At 43.2% G+C, this 21,776-nt stretch overlaps 1 protein-coding gene across 1 annotated transcript; it reads right to left on the minus strand.

The window, feature by feature from the left end:
• Positions 1-4,299: 4,299 nt before the first annotated feature.
• Positions 4,300-21,261, minus strand: LOC142570967 (uncharacterized). Its single transcript, XM_075679264.1, has 5 exons — positions 20,998-21,261; positions 18,491-18,642; positions 12,982-13,049; positions 12,129-12,215; positions 4,300-4,526 (listed from the first exon to the last, which is right to left on the minus strand). Exons 1-5 carry the CDS (start codon positions 21,112-21,114, stop codon positions 4,390-4,392), a joined length of 561 nt encoding a protein of 186 aa, XP_075535379.1. The 5' UTR covers positions 21,115-21,261; the 3' UTR covers positions 4,300-4,389.
• Between the last annotated feature and the right edge of the window lie 515 nt (positions 21,262-21,776).

A 21,776-nucleotide genomic window follows, 5' to 3' on the forward strand; every position in this document is an offset into this window, starting at 1 on the left:
GCGCACCACCGCAGTCATGTGGTTGTATTTCATACATCACGGGCTTTCTTTCCCCGCCGAAAGAAATCGCCACGCAGCATGTACGTTGCCACAAAAAAATTGGATCCGTGGTTTCTGAACCCCCTGCACAATACAATAAAACGCACTTGGCCCTAAAGTGAATGTTAAAAATTTTGCATTGTTCATCTTAGTAAATTAACTTATTAGGCAGAATCTAAAAATACTCTAAGGAGCGCTACCTGACGGCAAATCATATGCCATTGGTTTGATTCAGCTTCGGCTAACCACTTTTTTTTAATCCTGGGGACAAGTTACGTGAAACGCCATGTATATAGATTCCAACTCGTTGTATCTGCCTGCAGTGTTTCTCTCCTAACGTTATGTTATTATATATGACATGCAATGTATCACCAAGTAACGACATAATGGCTTTTCCAATGCGCACATTTTAGGCGACTCACCCGTCAAATCAGTCCCTCGGTCTGTCGGCACGTCTGTAACGCGCAATACGATGCGCTCCATTAAGAAAAACAGAAATTCGAAAGAAAAAATTCGAAGAAAAAACGTTAGCAGTGTGCCTTCTGAAAGCTACTGTGGTATGAACGCTCTGCAAAACAGTAACAAATACGACAAGCAAAATGCTACACTTGTACAACGCAGTTTTTGAGCAGTGACGGTGCGTCTTGCGACATTGATTCCGCCGTTCCTAAAGAATGAGACCAGCCGCAGCGTGAGCGGTAATTCAGGCTTAGCTCTCCATTCTGCAGCACCTTTCACCACACTTGTGCCTGTTCATATGTCGTAGTAGTGAGTATGTGTTGCTTCAACATCGTGTGGCGGATACTCACTAAGTTTTCATCATCATGATCATCATCAGCAGGCTGTTTCTTGTTCACTACTTGACGAAGGCCTCTCCCTGCGATCTCCAATTACCTCTGTACAGCGCCAACCGATCACAACTAGCGCCCGCGAATTTCCTAATTTCATCGCTCCACCTAGTCTTCTGTCGTCCTCGATTGCGTTTTCCTTCTCTTGTTACCCATTCTATAGCCCTAATAGTCCAACGGTCATCTAACCGGCGCATTACATGACCTGGCGAGCTTCATTTTTTTTCTCTTGATGTCAATTAGAATATCGTCTATACCCGATTACTCTCTGATCCAAACCGCTCTTTTTCTGTCTCTTAACGTTATGCCTAGCAATCTTCCTTCCACCACTGTGTGTGCATTCTTTAACTTGTTCTCAAGCTTCTTTGTCAGTCTTCAAGTCTCTGCCCCATACGTCAGCACTGGTAAAATGCACTGATTGTACACCTTCCTTTTCAATAATGGTAAGCTTCCAGTCAGAAGCTGTAAATGTCTGCCGTATACGATCCAAACCATTTTTGTTCTGTGAATTTCCTTCTCATTATCAGGGTTCCCTATGATTAATTAACCTAGGTAAACGTACTCCTTTACCGACTCTAGAGGCCGGCTGGCGATCCTGAACTTTTGTTCTTTTGCCCGGCTATTATCATTATATTTGTCCTTCTGCATGTTAATCTTCAACTCCACTTTTGCACTCGCTCTGTTAAGGCCCTCAATCATTTGTTGTAACTCATTTGCATTGTTGCTCAATAGAACAATGTAATCGGCAAACCGAACGTTGTTGAGATATTCGCCGTCGATCTTTACTCCTAAGCCTTCCCAGTTTAATAGCTTGAATACTTCTTCTAAGCATGCAGTGAATATCATTGGAGAGATTGTGCCTCCCTGTCTGAGCCCTTTCTTCAGAAGTATCTTCCTGTTTTTCTTGTGTACAATTAATGTAGCTGTAGAACCTCTGTAGATATTTTCCAAGGTGTTTACGTAAGCGTTCGGTACTCCTTGATAACGTAATACCGCTATGACTGTTGGTATCTACACTAAATCAAATGCTTTTCGTAATCTATGAAAGCCATATAGAGAGGCTTATTATACTCTGAGGATTTCTCAATAACCTGATTAATGACATGGATGTGATCCACTGTAGAATATCCCTTCCTGGATCGCGCCTGTTCCCTTGGTTGACTAAAGTCCAGTGTTGCTCTTATTCTATTAGTGATCATTTTGGTAAATATTTTATATAATACTGGGAGTAAGCCAATGGGACTATAACTTTTTAAATCTTTAACGTCTCCCTTTTGGTGGATTAGCATAATGTTTGCATTCTTCCAGTTTTGTGAAACCCTTGCAGTCTATAGAGCCTTCGTATACCGAGCCGCCAGTTTTCGAAGCAATTTGTCTCCTCCATCTTTGATTAAATCGACTGTTATTCCATATTCTCCCGCCGTTTTTCCTCGTTTCATGCCTTGCAAGGCCATTTCGACCTTCTCGCTAGTTATAGGAGGAGTTCCTGTATCCTGCTCATTACCATTGCTAATTGAGGTATTCTGACTCCTCTGGATACTGTACAGGGCAGCATAGAATTCTTCCGCTGCTTTTACTTTATCTGCGACATTTCTGAGAGTTCATACATCTTGGTTTATTTCAGGCTGCGGCCATTTTTTACGGCTTCTTCAGTCTTTCTCACGTTATATTTTCGACTTTCCCTTATTTTCGCCTGGTTCATCAGGTTTGACAGTTCCGCGAAATCTATCCTATCTTTTGAGTTGGACACTTTCATTCTTTGTCGTTTCTTTATTAGGCATTTTGTTACTTGGGAGAGCTTTGTTACTGGTTGCTTTGGTGACTTGCCTCCCACTTGAATTGCTGCCTCTGAAGGCAGCCTCGTTACGGCTTCATTCATTACCTCTATGTCATCATCATCCTCTCTCTGCTCTAAGGCTGAATATTTGTTAGCAAGTATCAGCCCGAATTCTTCTGCTTTTACGCTTTTCAATGATAGAAATCATGCTACCTACAAAATTAACTGACAAGATGGGGACATGTGCAAACTTTATAAGAAAAGAACCTATTGAAATGTTCCACATTTTTGTGAAGAAGTAGTGAGAATTGGGCAGTTCTTGTACTTTTATTGCCATGTGGCTAAAAACAGGTTCATGTTTCTTAAACTTGAAGCCCCTTTAAAGCAGTCGTAATAAACGTTTTGGAGATGACACAGCCCTGCATAACTGGGCAGCTGGCTCCAGCCATGGCCCCGCGATGTTCTTTCTTGTCGAAACGTCGTGTTCACCCTGCAGTTGTCCGCTATTCCACCACCTATAGCATCGATGTAGAGGCACTGTCTACTGGCTCTAAAGAACTCTGTAAGTAATTGTTATGGCAAGTTAGGCTGGATACTTGTTCGACCATGAATGAGGCTGAATATGCTGAAGTACGTACGCTAGAAACTGTCGCATGTGTTAGAGAGCGAAACATCCCTTTGTGTGCCCACGATGGTCGTATAAAGTCATTCTTTTAATGTCCCCGTCTAGGGCTAAAGCGGGTAATAATGTGCAGTGTTTAGAGTCCGTATTCCGCGAAGCCCACAAAGGAATTGTTGCGTCTTCGTACTCAGTAGCCATTTTACGAATTTGGACAAGCTATTTCCACTGCGCACCATCCTTCAGGGCAACCTTACCAATCGCTTAGATGTTACATTGCTATCATCTGGTCACTAGACTGGAAAACATTATTATGGCCGTGAAGGACGCGCTGAGCGCGTAGCGGGCGCCTCCCACGTAGGGACCGACAGGGAGTACCTGGCGTCCGTTAACGGGGGCCTGCTGGACGGTCCATTGCTTGTCGGCGAGTAGTGAGCTTCTGAGGGACTTCTACCACTTGTCCGAGCTATAGTCGGGAATAGCGTTTCTGCATTCCCAGAGCATGTGTGCGAGTGCCGCCGTGTCTCCGCGCGAGGGGCACGTGTCGCTGGGGTACGCGTCGGGGTAGAAAACGTGTAATTTGGCACGGTTTGGGTACATGTGCGTATGTAGTAAGCGCAGAGTTATCATCTGCGGCCTGTTTGGGGTGTGGTGGCGGAAAGATGCGGCGCCTCAGGTAGAAGTGTTTTGTGATTTCGCTGTACGTAATGAGAGCGTCTCGGTTGTCCTCTAGCTCGACAAGGTGGGGTTGCCCGGGGACGGCGCGGTCGGTAAGCGTGCACGCTGCGTCGTGGACGATTTCGTTGAAGTTGGACGGGGCACTCAGCACCCGACCAAGATGGGCGGGGAACCAGGCGACAGTGCGGTGCTTGAAGGTGCTCAATACTACTGCCAATATATACATCTTCTGACGAGCGCTGATAAAGCTTATATTATAGTCTTATATTATATCCCTTTAAGAGTAAAAAGGACGTCCACAGCTCAAGGGCATAGCCACGATTACTTAAGCACTAAAATCACAAATTATATTTTATTTCTCCGACAACGTCGCCAAATCATCGCTACACTTAGCGCTGGTCAAACCTCAATGGAAGGTAGACGAGCCGCTAGAGGTTGGCCATCACAGGGCTGCAGCTTTCTTCATTGTAAGCCTCAACCTTTGTGTCGCAGATGTCCTCGTAATAGTCCACGCAATTCTGCGGTACATTGCTCACAGCTTCCCTGGTCACCCACAAGATGCACACTGCGAGGATGGGAAGCATGAGTTACATTAGGAACTGGACCCACAGAATAAACGTGCACATAAAACGGCATAAGTTGCTACGAACGCATAATAAATCTGGCGTTTTTCTTTTCTTTCCTTTTCAACGCGTACTCACAACGAATAATAGCTTTGCCTTATGTGAAATGGACAATTCAAAATTCCACGGTGTCGATATTTACTTGGCCCTTTCCTACGCTCAATTACTAACCGCAGTGATACATTTCGACAACCATCAAACCGCATTAACACACAGAAATGGTCACTATTTCCTTCTGCAATCTCTAAATGTAAAAGCTTACCTAGCAGTGTTTTGTGCTGTAATACCATGGAGTCTCTTGTTCCAAGTTCAAACCATTCATTTATGTTCATGATTGCATTTTTTTACATCTGTGACCACTGCTACAAAGGCTGTTTAGGCCTGCGGTACGTTCAAATAAAAAAATCACATTGTAGTTTTTTTTTGCGTGCCACAACAACGGTCTGATTATGCATAAAGCCGTAGTGGGTGGGACTCCCGAATAATTTTAATTACCTCAGGTTCTTTAAATTTGAAAATGTGGCTGCCACGGCTGAGACTCAAACCCGTGACACACTGTCGTGTATAAACTATTTTCAGCTTATTAACTGCTATGGCACCCATCGCTTGATTAACACGTTCCACCTCACTGAGCCAGGCGGTGCAGCTCATTTGAACTGGATCATTCGTTGAATACATTTTTTGTGATGATTTAAGTGATGTTTACCTATTGTATAATGCATCGTGGCACGTGTATGAAAATCTGTTTTTTTTTTCATTTCGACATAAAACATAATCGGAGCCAATTAAGGACGCCATGAAAGAAGCATACGATCATAGTTGTCATACAACTGCAACCTATACGTTCCTGCTTTTCGTTGAATTAAAGCGAAACCCTAATTCATCCCAAGATTTGACGTAGTAGGATAATGACAAGCAGGATTGCTGGAGCTATGATCAGCAATAAGTCACTGACGAAATGTCGCAAGTTATATTCGCAAATTTGTCACTGACGAAATCTCGCAAATTTGTATTATATGCAAATTATTGTTTTCTTCCAGGCAGCTCCATGTATAGCCAGTGACAGGGCGATCGGTGGGCAAATCTCCTATTCCTTTCGGAATGGATCAATCTCAGGCTATTGCGAGAAAAAAATTAAGTTCTGTTCGATATACCAATGCATCTTTAATGTAGGTATGTCACTGTGAGGTGGTGAGTTTTCACAGTTTTGTGATGTCATGTGAAACAAGGGCAAAGTGAGCACACCATGAAAACTTTTGACCAATAACAAAGAGATAATGTCGAAAAAGGTGTGGAATCGGAGCTGATTATTTTTCTTTTCTCGGGTCTAACCGTGCATAATCACTTTATACAGGTCCTGTCAGATGGGAATCTATCGCGTTTTTCGGGACGTCGTGTGACAGACGGGCGAAGCGAGGGTAGCCCGAAAAAATGTTGACCAATCGTGGAGGGCTCATGGCAGAAATGGAATAAAAACAGTTTAGAATAGCTTTAGATTACAACTCCCCTAGCTAGAAAAATTTAATTCTGAGATATTATGTTACACACCCACGATATGATTATGAGGCACCCCGGATTACGTTTTGGCCCCCTGTGGTTGCAAATAAACCTAGAGCCCGAGCGTTTTTGCATTTCGCTACATAAAAATAGCGCCGCCACGGCCGGACCTGCAACTTCGAGCTCAAAATGACTAGGCCATAAGCGACGAGGAGAAAGGAAGCCGAGGGCCTCATTTCTATTAGTCATATCATGAGAATCCCACAAACAAGCACATCAAGGACTGGAAAACAGAAATTACATGCAAAAATTTAAACAATTAAAGAAGTGATAAATTATTTCAAGTGAAAGTGGATCAAAATATAACTGGCCATAGATGGCTTCGTTCCCCTTTTCGGCCAGTTGTTTTTTTTTTCATTCTCTTTAATTTGCATTTTTATCATTTCTTTAATTCAATTATTAAGTACATGCAATTTCCCCTGTTTTTCTCAGTGTTTTCTTAATGCTACAAGTGCCATCCCAAGTCTCCCGCTCTGAGACGACAGAATTTTGCCACCTCTGGCTCGCGGTGGCAGCTGTGAAGGCCTACTCGCTCAGTCATCATTATTCAAAAGACTAGCGCAAAGTAGCAGAGACAAAGACAGAGAAGGCGACAGGACGAAGGGAGGGTTTCTGTCTTCTCTCTGTCTTTGTCCCTGCTACTTTGCGCTAGTCTATTGAATAATGATGACACACCAACTAGCCCAGCTTTCTGCCTTGATTACTCGTTCAGCATTGGAATGGGGGATACGTGTTTGTGGGACTCCTCTGGAACTATAGAAACAATTGAACATATACTATGTCTCTGTCCGCAGTACATTGTCGAGCGTGAATCTCTCCGGACATCGTTGAACAGGCTGACTGCACTCTATACCACTTTCGGAAATGAAGTCCTTAGACCATGGCCGTATGCATCGATGGCACAGAAATCTACGAAAGCGTTGTTGCACTACCGCAAATCTACAGGCCTTGGCGACTGTGTGCAGACTCGGTGCGAATTTTTAAAAGCGCGAAACTTTGCTTTCTCTATATACTTTCTCTTTTTTTTTCTTCCTGTAGCCTATAGGCTAGTTTAGCAGGACTTTTTGAGGAACTATCAGACATTGTATGGGATATCATAGGCCTTAGTGAGATTAGAGGAACTGGTGAAGCTTATACGGTGCTGACTAACGGCCATGTCCTCTGCTATGGTGGCCTCCCAGATAAGAAGCAATACGGCATAGGATTCCTAATCCCCAAGGACATAGCGGGCAACATTGACAAATTCTACAGCATTATTGAAAGAGTAGCAGTTGTCGTCATCAAACTTAATAAGAGGTATCGATTGAAGGTAGTACAAGCCTACACTCCAACATCCAGTCACGATGATGAAGTAGATCAGTTTTATGAACATGATTAATTAACAATGCGAAAAGTGCAAACTCAGTGTACTGTAGTAATGGGCGACATTAATGTAAAAGGGCGGAAAAAGCAAGCTGGATGAACAAGCAATTGCCAACTACGGCGTCGATTCTAGGAAAGCTAGAGGAGAGCTGTTGGTAGAATTCACAGAAAGGAATAAACTGTGAATAATGAATACCTTCTTGAGGAAGCGTAGGAACAACTTGAAGGGGCAGCGCAAAAAGACGATGACAGAAGGCAAGAACACACAGGACAGCGCTGAACTCACAACTAACTTTATTCGAAGGCATACACACACTTATGTACAAAACCCATAGCCACGTCCTCTCCCATCTATGGCGTCATTCTCTGTGCGCCGGCAAAAAAGAAAAAAAACTCTAAAGACCATTTAATCTAATGCTACGCTATGAGGCGGCTTAAAAATTCAAATTCACTATCATGCAATTTTGTTTTGCCTGCGCACTGATAATGATGCCATAGATGGGAGAGCACGTGGCCATGGGTTGTATACATAAGTGTGTGTATGCCTTCGAATAAAGTTAGTTGTGAGTTCAGCACTTTCCTGTGTGTTCCTGCCTTCTGTCATCGCCTTATTATGCAGCCCCTTCAAGATGTTCAACCAGTACCAACTTGCCCAAATGTCGATCCTTCTAAAGCGTAAGAACAAAACGTGGACCTAGAAAAGCCCTAATTGTGAAATGAGAAATAAAATTGATTTCACACTTTGTGCCGATCCCAGCATAGTGCAGGATGTAGAAGTCTTAGGTAGGCTAAAGGGCTGTCATCATGCGTTAGTGAAGTCTAGAATAGACCTCAAATTGAAGAGAGAAAGAGTAGAACTGATCAAAAAGAAACAGACGAACCTAGACGCCGTAAGGGTAAAAGCACAATTCAGGTTGGCACTTGCGAACAAATATGCAGCGTTAGACAGAGAGATGATGATGACATAGATGTATTGAATCAAACCGTAACTTGGCTGCCTTCAGGAGCAGCAATTGAAGTGGCAGGTAAGGCACGAAGGCCACCAGCACGTAAGCGTTCCCAAGTAACAAAGAAGTCTGACAAAGAATCCACAAAGATTGAAAATGCCCAACGCAAGAGATAAGACAGAATTCGCGCAACTGTCAAAACTGATCAACAAGGCGAAAATAAGGAATATTCGAAATTATAACGTGAGAAGAACTGAAGCAGACGTAAAAATGGACCCAGCTGCAATCAGTGAGATGGAAACCTGGCATAGGACAAACCAATATGTATGCCCTGAAAGACAAACAGGGTACTATTATCAGCAATCTCGAAGGTATAGTAAGAGCAGCAGAATAATTCTATGCTGACCTGTACAGCACCCAGAGGAGTTAGAATGCCTTCATTCGAAGCAGTAACGTGCCGGATACAGAAACTCTTCCTATAACTAGCGATGAGGTCAGAAGGACCTTGCAAGACATGAAACGGAGAAGAGCGGCAGGAGAGGACGAAAATAAGAGTCGATTTAATCAAAGATGGAGGAGACATGATGCTTGGAAAACTGGCCGCTCTCTATACCAAGTGTGCGTTGACTGCAAGGGTCCCAGAAAACTAGAGGATTGCCAATATTGTTCTAATCCACAAAAAGGGAGACGTTAAAGAATTGAAAAATGATAGGTCCGTTAGCATACTCCCAGTATTATATAAAATATTCATCAAGATAATGTCCAATGGCATAAGGGCAACAGTGGACTGTAGCCAACCAAGGGAACCGCTGGCTTCAGGAAGGGATGCTTTACAATGGATCACAACCATGTCATTATTCAGGTAATCGATAAATCCACAGACTACAATCAATCTCTCTTTATGGCTTTCAGAGATTACGAAAAGGCATTTGATTCAGTTTAAATACCAGCACTCATAGAGGCATTACGTAATCAATGAGTACAGACCGCTTCCGCAAATATCTTGGAAAATATCTACAGATTCTGCAGCTACCTTAATTCTGCACAAGAAAAGTAGCAAGATAGCTATAAAGAAAGGGGTCATACAAGGAGACGCAATCTCTCCAAAGCTATTCACTGCGTGCTCGGAAGAAGTATTCAAGCTATTAAACTGGGAAGGCTTAGGAGTAAGGATCGACGGAGCATATCTCAGCAACCTTAGGTTTCAATAAAACTTGATGCGGGGCTAGTTCGTAATGCATTCTTTAAAACTGATGGCAGCGCTAAAAGGGACGAACACGTAGTTCAGTTGTGTGCATGGGTTGTGCTTGTCCTAAATTTGAACCCTTTTGAAAAATAAAGCAGTTGTCAGTAGCGTTCACTCGTCGTCGTGTCGTCTTGTCACCATGTGTTCGAACCTTCGGTTTGCCGATGACATTGTTTTATTCAACAATGCAGCAGACGACTTACTACAAATAATTGAGGGCCTTAACAGAGAGAGTGCAAGATGGGGGGGGGGGTTGAAGATTAGTATGCAGAAGACATAAATAATGATGAATAGCAGGGCAGGGAAACAAGAGTTCAGGATCGCCAGTCAGCCTCTAGAGTCTGTGAAGGAGTACGTTTACCTAGGTCAACTAATCATAGGGAACCCTGATCACGAGAACGAAATTAATAGAAGAATACAAATGGGTTGGATCGCACACGGTACACATTGTCAGCTCCTGACTGGCAGCTTACCATTATAATTGAAAAGGAAGGTATACAATCAGCGCATTTTACCGGTGCTGACATATGGGGCAGAGATTTGGAGACTGACAAAGAAGCTTGAGAACATGTTGAGGACCGTGCAAAGAGCGATGAAACGAAGAATGCTAGGCATAACGTTAAGACACAGAAAGAGAGCGGTTTGGATCAGAGAGCAAACGAGTATACCCGATATTCTAATTGGCATTAAGAGAAAGAAATGGAGCTGGGCAGGTCATGTAATACGCAGGTTAGATAACCGCTGGACCATTATAGTTGCAGAATGGGTACCAAAAGAAGGGAAGGGCAATCGAGGACGGCAGAAGGCTAGATGGGGCGATTAAATTGGGAAATTCGCGGGCGCTAGTTGGAATCGGTTGGCGCAGGACAGGGGTAATTGGAAATCGCAGAGAGAGGCCTTCGTCGAGCAGGGCTGGAGCAAATGGGCTGATGATGATGGTGGTGGTGGTGGTGGTGGTGGAGGGGGTGTGTGCTGATGATGATACCCCTTCCCTCCTTTGCAGGGCAGCAAACAGAACGCGCGTCTGGTAAACGTCCTTGCATTTCCTCTCCTCTATCTCTCTCTCTTGTTTGTTGGCTTCTCATGATAGGCCCTAACAAGTGAAATACAGTGGTGTGTGCGATACCTGGCTATTCTGTATGGTTGCGCTCATCATCCCACCACATAGCCAGACTATAACAGAACGTTTATCAGAATAGCAGATCATTGAAGCGGATAATCAGATAATCAGAGAAAAAAAGCGCTATTTTTATTTCTGGCGCGGAACTGGACATTGCATACGTAGGAAAAGGCATACCCTTGTAGAAGTGATACGCACCTGAATTCAACCAGCATAGATTTCATTCTCTCCACCCAACTATGCAACTGCGGCTGTTATCTAGGCTTGCACTAAACGAGGAAACAATGCTGTGCCACTTACACTTGGGCGTCGCATTCATCGATATGTATACATTTCTGATTGGAATGCCTGCGTTGTCAATGCCTGCGGTGTCGAGCAGACTATAGAACATCTACTGTACTTCGGCCCATCTTTCGAAAATGTAAGGCATGACCTATGCATAGCTCTAAATCAGTTAGATAGAAAACCGCTCGCCTTGAACAAGTTCTTGGGACTGCGGCCTCGCATATGGCGGCTACAAAAAGCCACAAAGCACTGGTGCGATTTTTTTAAAGCTACCGGTTTGTGCAGACACCGGTAATCCGCGCTGAGTGACTGTCAGTGGATATAGAGAAGACAACTTTACCACGTCCGCGATATCGACAGTGGACTTCCTCTTCTTCTTTTAACCTTTCCCTCGTTTTTCTCTTTCCCTAGAGCAGGGTAGCCAACTAGGCTCAGTCCTGGTTAACCCCCCTGCGTTTCGTTTATCATTTGCTGTCTTTCTTTGCCTTATAGACATTTCATTCTATCTGTACAAGAAATTCATGAAGAACAATGTGGAGAGCTTGAACAGGTCTGTGCGTGGGAGTTAACGGCACTGATGTCATGAAAAATTTTAAGGCAGCTTTTCTATTATTTTACTTGCTTATACGTCAGCTGTATAGTTTTCGAGCATATATTTAGCTAGTCCATGCGGCGTTGCTGTCAGAACAGGCCGTAGAATGATTCCTGGGATCGTTTCAGATTATGTGACTTCACGGCACTACACTATTTTATGCTCTCGGAATGCGTGAGGGCGGCTAGAGGTTCCGTATTACACCCGCCGTGGTCGCGTTGTTGCTTTAGTGTTGCGCCTCTAAGCACGGAGGTCGCGGGATCAAATCCCGGCTACGGCGGCCGCATGTCGGTGGGGGCGAAATGCAAAAACACACGTGCCTACATTTCGGTGCACGGTAAAGAGCCCCAGGCGGTCAAAATTAATCAGGAGTGCCTCATAACCAGATCGTGCTTTTGGTACGTAAAACCCCATAATTTAAGTTTCGTATCACACCTTGTTCGGTCTTATAAGGAATTTCCAGCACAGTGCACACATTGTAGTCAGTATAGATAAAGTTGGCAACTTTGTCAGATACATCCCCTGAAAGTACGAAAAAAAAACGTTTACAAAATACAGAGCACATTAGAGTTTGCACATAAAGCACTCATAAATATGACGAAATAATAAGGAGAACTATTTCCTCTTCTTCCCGTTCACTAAATAGCAGAAGTCTCGAATCTGGCAGGTTAGGGCTTTTCAGGTAGTATACGAGGGCTTATTGGTCAGCTGCCTGCTCCTAACATTCACTTACTACGTGACGTTATTGGTCCAAAGGAGGTTCTACATCCGTCGCCATCGCCATGAGTGGCGCTGGCTAACGCTCCCTGTGTTAGATCTTGTACACAACATAAATGCCCAAAATGTGGACGTGGAAACAGCCGCTACGGTAGCACAATCATTAGGGCAACGCGCGCATTATACGGAGGTACTGAGTTCAGTTTCCGTGGGCGGTAAATTTGTTTTTCACCCACTTTCATATCCATTTACCTCATCATTTGTACATTTCAATTAAAAGCAACAAATTATTTTCCCTCTGCTTTGAATGGCTTCAATAACTGTTGGTTGCATATGGATGTACCTAACAAAAGTTGGACCCCTCGGTTCCCTTTCTTCTCGTTCCTTACGGGAAAACAGGCCATGCCAAGTGTTTTTCACATTTCGCATTCCCAACTCATTCACAACTGCAGCCAGGATCCCAGCCCATTAGCTCAAGCTTACCTTCAGAACGCCATGCCCGTAATATCAATCGGTTCAGGTATTGAAAACGACTCCTTCTCGTAATCGGCGCACGTAACTGCTCACTTACCTTCTAGTGGTGTGTACACAGGTTTGTCAGGGCTAGCTCCTTCTCTCAGATTGAAGGTTATGTTTTTTCTGTAAAACAGAATTGTAAGTCGGTTAGATTACGTAACACTTTCACGGCCCACAAATATTGAGTATTCGGTCTGTTTCAAAGTCTACCTAATAGCTCAAATATTTTACACCCACTGGAGTCCAGGCAGCGGCCGCGTGCCATGACACAGCGAATAACATGATCTTGCAGCAAAATGTAGTGCTTCGACTCGCAACGTTTGTTTAAAGCTACAGTAGCCACGATTCTGCGTCTTCTAAGCAGGAGGGTTAGCATTTAGTGCCATGGTGCACCTATGAGAAGATACTTCAATGTTTGAGCGAGCATTAGGATAATGCTTGGACTTCGTATATTAAGATGTGCCAGAGTTTTGCTCTGATAGATCTGGGTAACTCGGGGTTCCACTTCAAGAAAAGTTGGCACGCGCCACCAGCAGAAGTGACAAGACGTCGTATAGTCCTTTGTCTGAATTCGTTTTCCTACCTGCTTTGTCAGGACAGAATTTCTGCAACAGTCTAGTTCCGAGTAGAACTTCAACCGCACCGTCGCCTGGTTGAGATGACACATTATAAACATTGAACATCCATGTAGTTAATTGACATCCCTGCCCAGCTCCTGAGCCTTCCGGATGCCCGTTATTGTAAGCGTATATTTTTTACACCATTATCATTCTTCGGCAACTTTACCCTCTCTGCGGTATGTTTGTGTCTCTAGTGGGCATTGTGTTCTGGCGATGACAAAGAAGAAAGTTCCGAAGATGGTGGCATGCCAACTGTCTCGAGCGTCGCTGACACATATTTTACTACTAGCCGCTAACCTATTAAATGATGTGCGCCGCTGTTTCTTCGTATCTAACCTTTCTCACGCCACAGCATGCTTCATTTGTTTACATAAATGAGTTCTGCCCAAATAGACAACTTGGACATCTGAGTATTTGAAACTTGGTATGTACAACCTAGTATGTGTCCATTCTTGGTTAATCACTCAGAATCGGCATGTGCGCCACTCTCTAAAGACAAATGCTTTAAAATTTCTCAGGTGCGGGGCTGAATGTGACCTGCGTCACACGGGATACTCAGGCACAGTATACCAGCGCATTAACGCGCTGCGCAGCAAATGCGTGCGGGCAGTGAGGAAACAATTCTCCGCCTTCGCCCCTACCAGCGCGCCACGAATCTCGGAGGTCAAGGGCGGCCTTCGCGGCAGTGCCGCTAGGTGGCACAGCTAGGGAGCCCAGAGAAACGCGTGCGAGAGATACCTGGCTGCATTGCACGCCTTTACATAACGCGTTTCGGCGGAGGCAGTATGCTCTGTCGCTACACTGCCTTAACGTCGACTTTAATCATAAGATGCGTTCTGTCGGATTCTTTGTATTTGTATTCCTTAGTTTTCTTCGAAAATCGTATCATTAAAATATGTGCGGTGAGGAAACACCTCATGCACGTTGCGGCACCAGTGAACTTACCTGTTTGAAATCGCTTTTTGGAGCGTTGTTTGCAGATGACAGCGCTTCTTCATTCCCAACAAATTTTCAAGGCTAAGATATTCGCACTGGTAAACATGATTTCGGCGAGTAGTGTGAGCATGGCTAGTTGATCTAAATTACAACCAATTTTCGTTGATGTCACCGAAATAAAAAATCTCCTACTTTTGACCAAAGCACGAAACGCTGGCAACACACAGCGCAGCGTAGCACGCCGTAGCCCTAGCACGATTTAAGCTTGTATTACTTTCAGTTTCAACAGAGATTTGAAGTGGTGTATTGACTCCCCTAGTGTAAGAGAGGGTTAATTGGATATCGCTGGGAGAGGCCTTCGTTCTGGCAGCGGGCAACAATAGATGATGATGACGACAACGACTACGACGATGATGATGATGACGATAATGATGATGAACTTTCTGCGCATAGTCAAATTTCCCAACTGGTGTTCTGAGATGACGGCGTGCTTTGGTCACCGAGTATCCTGAAGCAAACCCGAACAGTCGAGTGATCACGGCCGACCCGCGAACTGGCCGAGCTACTAGCTTTCGAATTAAGACACAGGTGTCTGCAGACACCCACATCGCAGATAACTGAACCCTTCCAACGCCTCGAATGCCTAAAATTTCCCCATTCTCATCGTTGGTTTTAATCCTCTGCAACAACGTACTGCAACTCCTTGACATCATTTACGTTGTCTGAAGGCGCACATTTTTAGCCAACAGACTATTTTCATTTTTTATTGACTAACTATGGTAGCTGCGCAATTCCTGGACATGTTTATTCACATAAGCTTTCTATACTGCGGTCGACTACGCAATTGCACAATTCCTTCATGATCTCAACTCCATTATCCCGATATGCCGAATACTCGAACGACTAATGCTGTTGAAATCATTTTCTTATAGCCTGCTTGTTGCTTGGGTTCACTGAAGTCAAGTGTTCTACTGATCCTATTGCAGTTTATTTCTGCAAGTATCTGATGCTAACTGACATCGTGTTGACTGCCCTGGTGTTCCTCAATTCCGTGACACTTTCCATCTTACCTTAGGACTATAACGGATTTGATGCAATAAAGGTCATGAAAAATTGCCTATAAATGCTCCCACTCTTTTCGAAGGTAATGTATCCGTCATCGTTGATGAGTGCAGCTTCTATTCCATATTCTTAGGGGTGGGCAGTGCACTTCGGACGAAGGATAAAAGAAAGTGGATGATACGGGCGCAGACTAACAAATGGTTATATTTTAAAAGAAGTGATTCAATATGTAGAGAATCAGATCATGTGATGAAGTGATGCGTACAAGTGGTTGCGCTGCCCATTCCTAGGAATATGTCCAGTCACCAACTCGGCCAGGTTGCTGTGTGAATTCCATTCGTCTTTTCTATTCTATTCCAGCTCTCGTGTTTGTCTATCCTTCGTCCGCGTTTTTTTAGTGCGCGCTGTATGTAATAGCTATAAATTCTATTCCAAGTTTCCCGCCCGTTTTCGCCTGCCGATGCTTTGTAAAACTCTGACACGATTATTCAATAAAACTTGGGACCTCCATATCCTGTGTACAACTCAATATTTCGGTAGAGTTCATCTGGGTCTGGGATTTCATCATTGCAGTTAATCATGAAATTTTTCTGTTTAACATTGCTTGCATCCAGCTTCTGCTCGAGCCTATGCTGTTTTATTTTTTTCAGTAGTCGTGTACGAATATTTTAAATCTCGAATATAAATTGAACAGTTTTTGCTAATCCATACGTAACTTTTTCGTGATTTCACTCTTCGAACTTCTCTAATATTCATTTCCTTCTAAAAATATTAGGGACAACAATAATTCTAGTCTGCATGAAGAAAGACTGATGCAAGGGGAGACTCTTCGAAATGATTCTGCTGTACAAAAACTATGGTTCTTCTACAGGCAAACCCGTTTCTGAGCAAACGCATCGAGAAGATAAGTTATGGACAATAGTTACCAGTCGTTAAATAAGCATGGTTGGCCTTACTCAGCCTACGTACTTGCTCTCTTTATTTAAGCAGCGCAATTTAAAATTTATCCAATCGCAACATATATTTTGATTCGTTCATAACGATATGCGACACTAAAGTATTACAGTTAGTGCTATCAACTAACAGTACAGAATACTACATGCTCCTCGGCAGAGGTTGTGGTCATCTTTTATTGCTCTTACTTTTTTTCTGCACTAATAAGTTCACCATTGCTTTGTTTTACATTTAAATGTCTCACGGTTGACCTGATATGATGTTATTAACAGCAGCAGACCGCATGAATAAGATAAATGGTCCTTTTGTTGCCAAACAGACTTCCCGAAATCCTTATGATTCAGTTTATTGAGAAACTGAAACCATTCCGTATTCTAGTTGATGTTCGACGATAACTTTTCGCTAATATTCATGTAGATTTCATTATAAGATACAGCTATTCGTACATCACTTGTTTTCACGATTATTTCGTCGTTTTGTGATTGTTGAATCTTTCTTGTGTCGTCGTTTCAAACGGTCACTTAATTTCATATGTTTTATAAATCTCGATAGTTCGTCCAATTAAACCTAGGCTCGACAATGATCTGACGATTTGTTCTTCAGTGTTTCGTAACTCGGGAAACATTATTGGTTTCCTAGGCACCTGAACCCTGATTTCAATTTCGGCCTGTTCAACCACTTCTGCGTAGTAACCAATTAGTACCTCTGCAATGTTCCCATCCTCTTGATGTGAATCTGCATACTTATTTAGAGGAATAGCCTCAAGTCCTGTGCTTTATCGTGCCAACTTTAGCATGCCAAGTAACATAACATCTGAGGTCCGTCTGCATTCTGAGGTTTGTGTACTACAGTACGTATTCAAGATCCCAGAGGTCCACCAGAAGCTCGGCAACTCTTTTACCCCGTTCTTCACCTGGTGTTAAACCTGGCAAATGTATCCTAATTTTATTAAAACAGTGGTTGTGTCCTTTACCAACACTTCATCTTCGATATATTTTGGCGTATTGATTCAAGAACGCTTTGTTAACTAAAGTGTATAGGTATAAATACATCGGCCTTCTTTTGCACTTACCATATTATGGTCAGAACACGTACTCATGGCAATTGGTAAAGCAGTTCAAAAACGAGGACATGTAAAGCGCACGCTTTCTGCTGCTCCTTAATACACGAAGCTACTGTTTTATAAAACTCTTGATTCCACCAATACTTGAGCGTAGCTCAGTTTTTTGGTGCTCTCTCTACCAGAACGATGCTGGTAAAAATCGAATCAGTGCATGAAACATGTATGCGTTTTATGTGTCACAGATGCGACCGATGCTCCTCACTCTTTGCTGCTCTTCCTTTCTTGAAATTTACCAGACCCCGCGCGCCATTTGCTGCTCTTCCTTTCTTGAAATTTACCAGACCCCGCGCGCCACGATGTGGACTCACTAAAATTTCTGTATAATGTCGTTAATTCTTCGCCCATTTCTATGAAACTTTGCGCACTTAACATTCCCGAAGGAAGCTTCCATCAGAGTTTAGTGCGAACTTAATCTGCAGCCTTTCTACCCACGCGTTAGTACATTTAAGACAGCTTTTGCTCCAGAACAATTGACCTTTGGAATTTTTTACCTGGTAATGTGTGTTTCCTTCCCCTTAACGATTTTATTTAGGCGGGTGATTCTACTATGTCCCGTTCTGTTACATACTGCTTTTGTAACATTAGAGTTCATGTTCGTCCATTGTGAATCCTCTATTGTACCCACTCCTGCCGTATCCATTGTAGGGGTGCAGTACGTAAAATAAATAAATAAATATAGCAACTAACCATAGACCCATAACCGCGCGATCTCTTCCAAAGCGACCCTAACAACTGTACTTTTTCATGATGCTGGAAATATTAAACACCAGCAATGTGACTTTGTAATTGCTGCTGATACAAATTTGCACATTGCAACCTGCAAAGATTTCAGGTAGCAGATATGATCTGGACGCTCAATTTGATCTCACTTCTCGTGGCCGTTGAGACCCGGTATAAGCCACGTGTAGGTGACCGTGTGGCCTTCCTCGTTATAATTAGTCCGGACAGTCGTGAGGCATTCAAGGTCTCCGTCAAAGTCGGTGTCGAATATCGCGATGGCAACTGGGAAAATCTCGAACATCTGCAACACATGAAGATATCCATTTGAAGCATTCGTGAAGTACCCACAATTGCAATGCATACCGACGCGGTTTTGCTTGAATGCCAAGTTGGCTGTAAAACGCAAGAACCTATTCATGTTAGTAAATGATCCGCGCTCAGAATTTAATATAGAATTTACGTACGGCATGGTGCATGCACGCCCTGAAAAAACATATATGCTTACCACCACACAGCGTTAGCTGGCTCTCAGCAGCAGCAACGTGCAAAGCAGCAAATGCATGTGTTGTATAGTAGTTTATGTAATATTTATCTTCTATATCTTATATTTTATCTCGCCTTCCCTGTCCGTCATTTACTACATCTTTTTGTGTAGAGTACTGATTATCGTTATCATGCGATAAAAATAAATTATTCTTAGAACTACGTTACGACATAGCCAAAATACCTACAGGCAGCTGGCTTCACTACGAGATCGGCACCAGAATAATGGGTAGACATGTGCGTACATGCCAATCATTTAAAACCGAGCAGGCCTCGCCAGATTGCCGCTACAGCACGTAGAACATAATTTACTTTTATTATTTGCTGCGCAAATAGCCTTGCGGGGGTCTGCGAGGGCAGCATGTCACATATCACAACATTGATAATCTTTAATCCCCCACTCGTATCAGCTCCCCACGCGTCCATATGCTGTTTATTCAATTATTCTTTATTAATTATTTTTCTGTTCATGAGCGTCACGGCTTTTTACCTTGTTCTATCCTCTGTGCTACTTTTCGCTTTTAGCTCAAATCAACTCGCTCAGCTCAATATTGCATTGTCATTTGCTTTTCGCTTCTCTGAGAATCATTCGTAAATTACCTTACATCATATAGATTTCTGATGCATCGCGAAAGAGCAGAAAGGAGTGAGTGAGCGATTGTGTTGCCTCAAAGGGCATAGCATGTTTACGCACCCGTGCACGAGGAAAGCTACAATAAAGGAGTTCATCACGCTTGCTTTTGACAAGCCAAGCACGGCTGATGTTACCTTTGATACCCTGTGCAGTCCACGCGATGTAGCTAAACGTAAAGCAAACGTAACTCTACAGAGAAGAGATTATAGCGCCGGTACTGGAAAGCGGAAATCAAAACAAAAGCAATATCAAAACATTTCACTTTGTTTTTTCAAAAGGAAGTAGTTTTACAAAATACAGAATTTGCTAAAAAGGGAACTAAAGAAAATTCGCGCTGTAATCACACTGTGAAAATTGCCAGAAACAGCACATGAATAAAACAAAAGTTTGAATTAAACAGAAATATTTAGGAAAGCCAAATTTTGGCACGAATGCCTGTTCCCAATAAAATAGAAACGTTTTGATTAGTGAGATGGCTCGAAAGGATTAAGTGTTGTGACCAAGCACATCGGGGAAACATAGCACACGGAAAATCAATCCACCTGTATTCTAGCTACAAGTGTTAAGGTTACGCAGAATGACGCTGCGCCAGTCATTAACCAATTCTTCCTCACGGAAGTTCACCATTCAATGCTATGGACGTGAAAAAAGATGTCCCTCATGTGACATATGGTGCCGGACGCGTAGTTGTTGTCAATGAATGATTTTCTAAAACTTCGGGAAATGGAAAATGGATAGTTGTTTCGTCAATACAGAATACTGGCTTAAGATAACGTAGCAGACAGGCGGCTTTGGGTTTGGACACGTAGTTTGGACATGTAGTTTACTCTGTACTTTACGGTATAGAAGCAAATATGCTCGACCCGACAAGAAGCTGAGCGGGTTTATGAAAGCATGCGCTAAATAATCACAGCGAGGAACGCAAGCGCTCCACTTCCATGCTTCGTGCTCAGCACTGGTTCCTCGCGCTTTCTTTTCTTTTTTTGTACATCTGATGCAAGAATAATTTCCTTACATGTAATCAAATAAGTGATATATTACCTGGTTCTTTAGTTCATTAATCTTCTGGGTCGCTTCCGATAATACCCGTAGCAAGCAAGAAATATGAGCCAGCTCATAACTAAAGCAGGCGCGTTAACCAATGTTCACTCTATAATAATAACAAGAAAAAGAAGAATAGCAATAATAGTAGTAATAACTGCATACATAAGTATACAGAAACCTGGCCTACCGAAGCCAACAGACGGTTTTAAGGGCAATGGTAGCAAAATCTACGAGCTGAAGAATCATAACACGTTTTTGAGATATAGTTTCCATGTAGTTTACAGAATAGTAAGAAAAAACCGGATGTGGACGGTTTAATTAGGCAGGATTTACATCTGGCTTATTCATACTTCAAGCCCATGTCGTCTAGCGATGTTCGTTAAATCTGCAGCTTCACTTTAAAGACTTAGGGCCCCACGACCTCCGCGTACGTACCTTGAAGGCATCTGTAACGCCGTGCGTTAGACGGTGCTTGGCTTGGCCCATAGCAAGTGGGGCGTCTAGCCACAGCATGGCGCCAGCGACGAAGAGGCAAGTAACAGCCGCTCGCATGTTTCCGCTAAGAGCTTCTGCTCGACTACCAGCCTGCGCTAGCTATTTGGCACTGCAGCAAAGCTGAACTAGCAAGAGAACAGTGGTAGGCCCTTTATAAGGAGGTGGCGTTCTTATATATAGCTCCTTGTCGAGAGTGAGAGACGTGCCACCTATTTTAGCAGGAAATGTCCAACATCTGTGGCATTCATTCAGGCACGTTTGACGAGAAAAACAAGGGGTTCCTCGGTTGGGCAACTAATAGTTCCAATGAATGTGTCGGAGTGTGTCACATATGAAGTCTATCTAGTCCGACAACAAATGGACAGCGCGCTTGGTTCTTACCTGGAGCTCATTAAGTTTCCTGATTGAAATTTTTCTCCAACTGGACGTAAGGGCTCAAGAATATTACAGGGCATATTTAAAAACCGTAACACAAGCGCTTGTAGCCCTAGCCTTATTTTTGTAGCTGCGCGATTCAAACGCGATTTACTGTCGTTCGCTGGCCTATGCAAGGTGTTCATTTCCAATGTGTCAAGTGGGTCTGTTAGTCATCGCTTCTGGTATTGTTCTTTGCACTTAGTTATTTTTCCATGATATGCAAAAACCATATCATTCGCACATGCGTAAGGTGTATGATGCACCACTGAATTAATTAATATAGTGACACAGGCAGTGACAAA

Source organism: Dermacentor variabilis, chromosome 2 (genome assembly GCF_050947875.1).
Source record: "Dermacentor variabilis isolate Ectoservices chromosome 2, ASM5094787v1, whole genome shotgun sequence".
In the NCBI taxonomy this organism is placed as follows: domain Eukaryota; kingdom Metazoa; phylum Arthropoda; class Arachnida; order Ixodida; family Ixodidae; genus Dermacentor; species Dermacentor variabilis.

What these genes read in the sequence shown, in the direction of transcription:
- LOC142570967 (XM_075679264.1), bottom strand. Translation starts at nt 21,114, where the DNA reads ATGCGAGCGGCTGTTACTTGCCTCTTCGTCGCTGGCGCCATGCTGTGG. An exon ending in GCGTTACAGATGCCTTCAAG is followed by an intron (nt 18,643 to 20,997) that starts GTACGTACGCGG and finishes CATGTGTTGCAG; the next exon opens with ATGTTCGAGATTTTCCCAGT. An exon ending in TGTGTACACACCACTAGAAG is followed by an intron (nt 12,216 to 12,981) that starts GTAAGTGAGCAG and finishes TCGTACTTTCAG; the next exon opens with GGGATGTATCTGACAAAGTT.